Source organism: Rhagoletis zephyria, unplaced genomic scaffold (genome assembly GCF_001687245.7).
Source record: "Rhagoletis zephyria isolate East Lansing unplaced genomic scaffold, Rhagoletis_zephyria_1.1 Rzeph_scaffold_02529, whole genome shotgun sequence".
Classification (NCBI taxonomy): domain Eukaryota; kingdom Metazoa; phylum Arthropoda; class Insecta; order Diptera; family Tephritidae; genus Rhagoletis; species Rhagoletis zephyria.
Genome location: NW_016159613.1, coordinates 71,999 through 81,203, shown reverse-complemented (window position 1 = coordinate 81,203; position 9,205 = coordinate 71,999). Strand labels below are relative to the sequence as shown.

General features: G+C 42.1%; 1 protein-coding gene across 3 annotated transcripts; it reads left to right on the top strand.

Moving 5' to 3' along the window:
- Positions 1-5,116: 5,116 nt before the first annotated feature.
- LOC108367079 (NF-X1-type zinc finger protein NFXL2-like) lies at positions 5,117-7,519 on the top strand. 3 transcript variants are annotated; one of them, XM_017621616.1, is made up of 5 exons: positions 5,117-5,318; positions 5,402-5,570; positions 5,698-5,966; positions 6,036-6,236; positions 6,302-6,392. In XM_017621616.1, exons 2-4 carry the CDS (start codon positions 5,513-5,515, stop codon positions 6,207-6,209), a joined length of 501 nt encoding a protein of 166 aa, XP_017477105.1. In that variant the 5' UTR covers positions 5,117-5,318; positions 5,402-5,512; the 3' UTR covers positions 6,210-6,236; positions 6,302-6,392. The 3 variants fall into 3 exon arrangements, 2 of the variants coding, with proteins under 2 accessions (XP_017477105.1, XP_017477106.1); XR_001848201.1 differs by lacking the exon at positions 5,117-5,318 and having other exon boundaries at positions 5,353-5,560; positions 6,302-7,519; XM_017621617.1 differs by lacking the exon at positions 5,117-5,318 and having other exon boundaries at positions 5,353-5,570.
- Positions 7,520-9,205: the final 1,686 nt, after the last annotated feature.

The window sequence follows — 9,205 nt, the reverse complement described above, 5'->3', positions numbered from 1 at the left end:
TTTATCTTACTAACACATTTGCAAATTTTGCATTGGTTGAAAAGAGACCACTAAATAAGGCCATAATTCGGAGGAAGACGGAAGATCACATGTACACAAATGTTTACATCACGTTTTGCATATTGCTCTTAAAAAGTTGATAGAAGTACTTGATTGAGATCATATCTCAGTCGTTGTCGTCGAGTTCCACTAACGGCAGCCCTAAGAAGCGTGCCGCCTCTACAGGGTCGGTCCACAGGGACAAAGCCGTTAGGGTTGTCGGGTTTTCCGGGCATGCGAAGAGATGTTTCGAGTCGTGAGGGGTCTCTCCGCATGCCGGGCACTCATTGTGCACATCCGCATTTAGTCTACTCAAGTATGAGTTTAACCTGCTGCAGTAGCCAGAGCGAAGTTGGGCTATTGTTGTTCTTGTCTCCCGAGGCAGATGGAGCTCCGTCACGGAGAACGGCATTCACAGGTCTAGAGTCTACATAACTCGAGACTGAGTCCCTGTGAATGCCGTTCAGGGCCTGTCGGTATGCTGACGGACGGGTCCAGAGGCTGCTTAATGAACCTCTGGACTTCGTCCGTCAGTTCGTAAAGATGCCTCCTGACGTGCCTAGGGGAGGGCTCCTCTGCAAGCAGCTGTCTGTTTGGGTGGCCAAATCTGTGGCTCCCAACCAGAAACTGCTTGCAGAGCATTGTGTTATGCTCATTGATTGGGAGCATTTTCGCCTCGTCATGTAGGTGGTGTTCAAGTGACATCAGGAGGCATCCAGTCGCTGTCCTGAGTGCGGTGTTCTGTGTTGTCTGTAGCTTCATCCACTGCGTCCTACTAGTCCCCGGCGACCACACTGGTGCTGCGTATTTTAAAACCGGCCGGCCTATTGCCTTGTATGTTGCCAGCAACGTTTCTTTGTCTTTGCCCCAGGTACTGCCGGCTAGTGACTTGAGCACCTTGTTGCGGCTCTGTACTTTGTTGCCAATAGCGGTTGCGTGCGCAGAGAAGGAGAGCAGGCTGTCGAATGTTACTCCGAGTATTATGGGGTTATTCACCGTCGGAATCGGTGTATCATCTACGTGAATTCCCAGCGGTAGCCTGACCTCCTTCGTCCAGGTGGTGAACAACGTCACAGAGGATTTCGTAGGGGAGAGGGCTAGACACTTTGCAGTGAAGAAGCGAGAAAGATCTGAGAGATACCCGTTTACTTTCGAACACAAGTCATCAATTCCATTCCCAGTCGCCATAATCGAGCAATCGTCGGCGTAAGAGACAATCTGGTGGTTGAGGGAGCTTTGAAATATAAAAGTTGAACAGTAGCGCGGAAAGGATACTACCCTGTGGAACCCCCTGTTTTATTTTCCTAAGTTTGCTCGATTTGTCTGTAAACATTACCGACGAGTGTCGACCACTCAGATAATTTTCCGTCCACCGTTTGAGCCTCTGTGGGAGAGAGGAAGCCTCTATATCTTCTAGTAGCGTGAAATGGCTGACAGTGTCAAACGCCTTTGACAGGTCCAACGCTACTAGAATCGTTCTCTCACAGGGACGGTTACGATTAAGGCCACGAGTTATCTGAGTGTTTATGGCGTTAAGTGCTGTTGTTGTACTGTGCACTTTACGGAAACCATGCTGATGCTTCGCTGGGGTCAGGTGGTTTGTGAAGTACGGGAGTAGCAAGGCCTCGAGTGTCTTCGCTACCGGGGAAAGGAGTGTAATCGGACGATACGAATCTCCTTTGTTGGCGGGTTTCCCCGGTTTGAGCAGTGGGACCACTCTCCCCACCTTCCAGATGTCTGGGATGATGAGAGTGGCCATAGACAAATTGAGGACCTCCGTTAGGTACGCTACTCCCGCAGGACCCAAACAAATACGGGAGCAGCAAGGCCTCTAGGGGGGACCCATGGCTTTGGAGGCTTTCGCCTTCCCGATGGCCACCTGAACTTCACCGCAAGTGAAAGCAAGGGGGGCACAGGTTGTTGGCAGTTTGTGCAGCCTTCTGGTCACTCGACGCTTGGCTTTGTCCACCGGAGGATGCAGTATGAACTGCCGGCTAAAATAGCTCGCGCATCGCTCCGGGTCCGACGAAGCATGGTCGCCGAAAGAAATTTCGACTCTGTCGTCGTGCTTCGTCGGATTGGACAGTGACCTCACGGTTGACCAAAGCTTACTCACACCAGAGGTGAAGTTACAGGTCTTCAGATGCTCTTCCCACTTCTTCCGCTTATGTACGTTCACTAGTTGCCGAATCTCCGCGTTGAGATCCCTGATACGGGGATCTCCGAGAACCGCCTGACGAAGGCTGTCACGCTCATCAGCTAGAACAGCCGCTTCGGCAGGGAAATTTGGACGTGGGTCTGTAATGCATCCTGCCTGTACGAAGCGAGCTGTAGCAGCGGTGACAGCCCTGCGGAACTTACGTTCACCAAGGTGGACGTCGGTTGGTGTAGGGAGAGCAGCGCGGGTGTTTTCAATAAATTCCGCGAAGCCTTCCCAATCAGCTTTAGAGAAGTTGATATAGGTTCGGTGCTCCGCGGGAGCAAAGTCGGTTGGTTTATCGATCGAGATGACTATGGGCAGNCGGGTGTTTTCAATAAATTCCGCGAAGCCTTCCCAATCAGCTTTAGAGAAGTTGATATAGGTTCGGTGCTCCGCGGGAGCAAAGTCGGTTGGTTTATCGATCGAGATGACTATGGGCAGATGGTCTGATGCCAAAGTCAGCATAGGTCGCCATGATATGCTGTTTATCAGACCAGCGCTGACTATTGTTATGTCTGGCGAGCTGCAGCAGCTGCCCATAATCCTGGGGGGTGCGTCGTCGTTCATTGTGCAGAATGTCGAATCGACTATCTGCTCAGCCAAATCGGTTCCCCTACGATCGTTTGACAGGCTTAAGTGCCAAATATCGTGGTGAGCATTAAAGTCACCTACTACCATCCGGTTTTCACCTCTGAGGAGCGCACCTATATCAGGGTGATATCCTGCCGCGCAGCTGGTGACAGGGGGTATGCATACGTTGAATATTTCGCCAATTGGAAACGCCAAGTGAAGCCAAGTCCTTCTCCACCTGCTCTTTCCATCGCAGTGGGGGCCTTCCTCTTTCTCTGCTACCACCAGCGGGTTCCGAGTTGAATACTTTCAGAGCTGGAGCATCAGTGTCCATTCGAACGACATGGCCAAGCCAGCGGAGCCGCTGTATTTTAATTCGCTGCACTATGTCCATGTCGTTGTATAGCTCACACAGCTCATCGTTTCATCGTCTGCGGTACTCGCCGTCGCCAACCCGTAAAGGCCCGTAAATCTTCCGCAAAATCTTTCTCCCGAACACTTCAAGAGCCGCCTCATCGGATGTTGTCATTGTCCATGCTTCTGCGCCATATACCAGCACGGGCATGATGAGTGACGTATAGAGCGTTTTCGTACGTCGAGAGAGGACTTTACTTTTCAATTGCCTACTAAGTCCAAAGTAGCACTTGTTGGCAAGCGTGATTCTCCGTTGGATTTCAAGGCTGACATTATTATTGGTGTTAATGCTGGTTCCCAAATAAACGAAGTCGTCTACTTTTTTAAACTTGTAACTGGCAACAGTGACGTGGATGCCAAGACGCGTATGCTCTGACTGTTTGTGTGATGACAGGAGATACTTCGTTTTGTCCTCGTTCACCACCAGACCCATTCGCTTTGCTTCTCTATCCAATCCCGCGAAAACAGAGCAGACGTAGCCCTCGTGTTTACTGATAATATCGATGTCGTCGGCATACGCCAGCAATTGTACGCTCTTGTAAAGTATTGTGCCTGAGCGGTTCAGTTCGCCGGCTCTTATTATCTTCTCCAACATCAGATTAAAGAAATCACTCGAAAGGGCGTCACCCTGTCTGAAACCTCGTTTGGTATCAAAAGGCTCGGAGAGGTCCTTCCCTATTCTGACGGAGCTTGTGGTATTGCTCAACGTCGTTTTACACAGCCGTATTAGTTTTGCGGGGATACCAAATTCAGACATCGCGGCATAAAGGCAACTTCTCTTCGTGCCCTTTTTGCTTAATTCCGTACTCGGGAGTTACCATTCTTAAATTTTCCCGTATTTGATTCTAAAATTGAAGACCCCAGCCCGCGCCCACTTATAGTTTTTAAGTAATTTGTTGTTGAAGTTGCCAAATTCACCAAATATGTTGATGCAAATTGCATCGATTTTATCATCCAAAAGTGCGTGAAATAGATAAATGTGACTTAAATGTAAGCACTGTTATTGCACATGACCATTTTCTTTTAAGTAATATGCTATTTTTGTTAATTTAAACACGATAAAACATTTAAAAAAGTAGTGAAGTAGTAAACATGCGAGGGTTGCAACTAAACACCGAAGTTAGTGCTGCCAGACTATTTATCATCACAATTTTTACTTGCGTCCACAGTATTTTTGCGTAGAATTCCTTTCTGCGTAGGCGGCCTTCGGCCGCGCTTTAGGATTATAACCCTTACCAAATAGAATTCTCCTTTTGGTGTGCACCTTGGGAAAGGATGAGGTAAGAGAATTCCCTTTCTGTGTAGTAAACCAGTGATGTCTTTTATGGGGACTGGTTACCCTTTTTTTTTAGGTTCTTAAATTTTTTTAAATAGAGCCGCAGGCGATCACGCGATTTTTTATTCCAAATTTTCCCCTTTTTAAATATTTTATATTATAAAAAATATCGACGCAGGCGTAAATATTTGCTATTTTGTTATTATTATGTATTTTCCAAAGAAAAACATACATACATTTTTGTCAAAAAAATGGTGATATTTGAAATTTTTTTTGAGGTTGTCATTTAAAAAGCACATATTCAAACCTACCCTTATGTTATGGAGGTCATTATGAAATATAAGTTGGGTATTTTACTGTCCCCAATATTCGAACACCCTTCTGTTTGGGTAATACAGCCATTTTGATTTGTTTGCTTGCTTACTTTGTTGAAGAAAAGTAGTGAAATGGTTAAACGCGTTTTATATTGTTAAAAAATAAAATAAAATACATTTATTGTAAACAAATCACAGGTGAACATTGAAAAGATCGTGAATTTATGCAAGTACAAGTGACAGCTGCTCTTTTTATATGAAAATTTGCTAATGGAAGTGCAAAAAATTTAATCAACAAATTACTTAAATACTAGTATTAAAAAAGTGAAAATAGTGCGAATTTATGTAAACATATATGTTTCTTAGAATCCTCGTAAAGTTTCAGGAGAAAATTCGTTATAGTTTTGCTAAAACACACACATGTCGATGTACACTAAAATCAACCCATTTATAGACCGTTGACTTAGGAATTCTATAGTGGCAAACATTACCATGCTATGTTCAGGTGTGATACATTAGCAAATTCCATATTTTATTCTATGACGTCGAGTTAGAAATCGCCAGAACTTTACCAACTATAATTTTCAGGTCGAAGCTACATTGCCGGACTGCAATCACTTCAACCAGAAGCCGTGTTATCTTCCCATCAAAGATGCGATATGCACTTATGCTTGCGAGAACCGTTTGCCGTGTGGTCATATGTGCCAGCTTAAGTGTCATGTTAACAAAGACCCGGAACATATCGAGGTACATATATGTATGTATATGGAGTTTGCTTAAATTAAATGTATCCTACTTATGTTTTTGAGCAAATTGTTAAAACTAGTGCGATAATTGAAGATGCACCGTGAATGTTTTATTTTTCATTATTGATTTAAAATTAGGTTTTCAGTACAAGTGCTACAGAGATTGCGATCGGATTAATGACAATTGTGTGGAAAATCACACGTGTAAGAAACAATACTTCGAAGAATGCGAACTGTGTCCAAAAATTGTTGCGAAAACTCGCTCTTGCGGACATCATTTCAAGCAATTTGTGTGCTCGAAGAATGTAGAGGAAATTGAGTGCGACAGATCTTGCAAGCGCAAGTTAATCTGTGGTCACAAGTGTCCGTCGAAATACTGCGAACCATGCGGAAGCTGTCCATTCCCGGTAATCTATTGCTTTGCATATAAATTGTATACGTTACGTACGATCATTATATTTACCATGACTTTGCAGAAAAAAAAGATGAGTTCCTGCAGCCATATGGTGGAAGTGAAATGCAGCGAAGAACCAACGCCGTCTAAATGTAGCGGAAAATGTCCTAAATTATTACCTTACACCCTTATACTAACAAATGCAAAGAGGCTTGCACTTCAGACTGCAAGGTCTTGGTGTATGGGCACTCATTGAAAGTACCATGCTATCTTCAAAAGACAGGTCAGGGTTTCATGCAACCGCAAATAACTGTTGAAGTTAACATTCGCTTTGATTTCCCATTATAGATCCAAACTCACGACAATTATTGAAGTACTACAAAGCACCGTGCAAAGTCGAATTGGAGTGTAAGCATTTATGCAAAGGAACGTGTGGTTATGCAAAGATTACATATACACACTACCACATGAAAAAGAGTTCAGTTCAGCATCAAACAAATTGATAAGCATCAACAGGTTCACCGACAAATTAGAAGCCGAAGTCAAAAAGGATATAAGCGGCTTGCAGCATTTCGAAAAACTTAAAGTCGAACGCCAAATGATTCACGAGGCAATGGGCTGCAGCAAGGTCACTGGTATAAATGCCCTAACGGACACATTTATATGATAACTGAGTGTGGCGGTGCAATGGAAGTAAGCAAGTGCAATGAATGTGGAGCCCAAATAGGTGGCAGTCAGCACCGATTGTTGAGCAGTAACACCCTGACGACTGAAATGGATGGAGCTACAGACCCGCCTGGCCACACGATCCTAGAGAATATCAATACATGTAACTTGAAGATTATTTTGAACATAATAAATAGTTCGTATTTTAAAAAATGTTGATCGCTAGCTTATGAGTATATTCAATATTATAATTCTTGCTGTTTATAAAATAAAATTGTGCCTTTTGACTATTATTTGTCATTACTCTATTGTTAACTGGACAACATTACAATTTATTTAGAAGAGATAACTAAACAATCCGTGTATATGGGAAAAACTTCAAAATGTATTTAATTTAACCAGTATCATCTTTGCTGCGGCATGTTTGTTGGGGGGCAACGCCAACGTGCCGCCCCTGGAGGTGCAACAGCTGATGGACTTCTGTCGCAGGAGACGTCTTCCTGCAATCATTGGCTGTGATGCGAACGCCCACAATGTTGATCACCGAAACAAACAGGGGGTGAGTGCCTTTCAGAATATACAAGCTGACCCGGCAAACTTCGTTTTGCCCAATTAGATTTTTGATTGAATTATTTTCGAAGGTGACTTAGCATGGTGTGGTTTGGAGGTACCGATATGTTGTGTAAATATAAATCTGTTGGAAAGTCAAAAATTTTATTAGTTTTTTTTACATAAAGCCTCAAAGTAAATTTAAATATGAAAGTTTATTATTGCTTTTCCACACCACCGCTGTGGTTGCAATAAAGGCGCGTTACCGACTTTTTTCTGGTGTCCCGTTCCCCTTGGGGCCTATTTTCACCCATATAAAGCAAATATTCTACATATATATGTACATGCACATTAATAGATAAGAAGAACCATGATGCAATAATACAAGTTGGTATCAGTTGTGAGAGCTCGATTTGACACTGCCTTAGTGCAGTAGAATAAGAAGAAAAACGGGAAGAAATTAGTCCCCATTTGGGGGAAAAATATAAAATTTCATATTTTCTCTCTATACAAGATTTGTTTTTTTATAGTATATTCGTGAAGAAATGAAAGGAAATAAGATAAAATACCTTTTTGAGAAAACGAAATGTGTATATTGGGAAAAAATAAAAAAAATTCAACTATATTATTAGGCAAAGAATTGTTAAAGAAGTAACACTGTTTGACCTAAGGCAGTCAATATGGCGGAATTAGAGCGAGAAGCTGTCAACCGATAACACCTTGTATTATTGCATCATGCTACTTCACTACTTTTATAAATGTTTTATCGTGGTTGAATTAACCCATATCGGCCCAATGTTCGATAAATCGAACAGTGAATTTGACCAGTTTTTAATATTTTTTCTGATCCGTTTTTCAGAAATTAGATGCCAAATTTTTACATAGTTTAATGCCGCGGGACATTTTCTATAATTTAATATATATATATCATTTCAGACATCTTTCTTTAACAGAGGAGAGCGCAGAAAAAACCCCCATTTTTAATATAAACTTAAAAGTACCAAAATAAATAAAACCAAAAAAATAGGAAATAAAATCGGGTACACAGTTTTTTTGCAAATAAAACAATATTAAAATTAAGATTTTTATTTTTTTTCTGAAGTCAATATAATGGGCAGCTCATATATTTGAAGTTAGGTGCTCGATTTATCGAACGCTGGGCGCTACTCAGTTTTTTTGTTATCTGAACAACTTGAAATATTTTTTACCGTTTGTTTGGTTGCCTCGCGATATTTGAGTTGGAATGTTGAAATGCAACTGCTCAAACTTAATATTTGATGATTTGTGATCAAGTAGGTTGAGCCAGAGCAATTTGTGAGAAAAGGTGAAACAGTGTAAAGTGATTTGAAAATGGAAAAACAAAGTGCTGCAAAGTTTCGACATCGTGCTCTTACGAAATCTGAAATGATGGCTATTATTGAAGACTGGAGTGACGATGAAACAGAAATAGCGGCAGTTACAATTATACCACAAGACAAAGTTGATGAAAACACCGATGAAGAAGATTTTGACGATAATGTCATACCTATACATGAGGTGAGTGTATACAAAAGTAAAGTCATACAACAAACATTTGTATTCTATCTCGGGTAAAATTTTGAATAGTCTGAAGATATAGTGGAGTGCGCAGGAACGTTTGAGTTAAATGCGATTGAAAAAGCTACTGGGGTCTATATAGATCATTGTGACCAAGTGGAAGGAGACACACCTGCAGATATTGAATTTTCCCCAGCTTCAACGTAAAACATTCTTCTAAAAGGCAGCGAATCGAGACAACACCGAGACAAACCAAATTTTATAAGCCGCTCTCAGCTTTTGATAAGCCGAAATGGGTACAGCGAAGGAACCCTGAGGGGCTATTCGAATATCACATTGCACCGACAATCGAACCACTGGATGATATTTTTTGATAAAGAAGTTTTCGATATGGTAATCAGAGAAACAAATAGATATGCTCAGCAAAAGAACTCAGATTTCAGGATTGAACACAAAAAGAATTTCGGGTGGAGATCGCTTATTCTCTCATAATGACAGCGG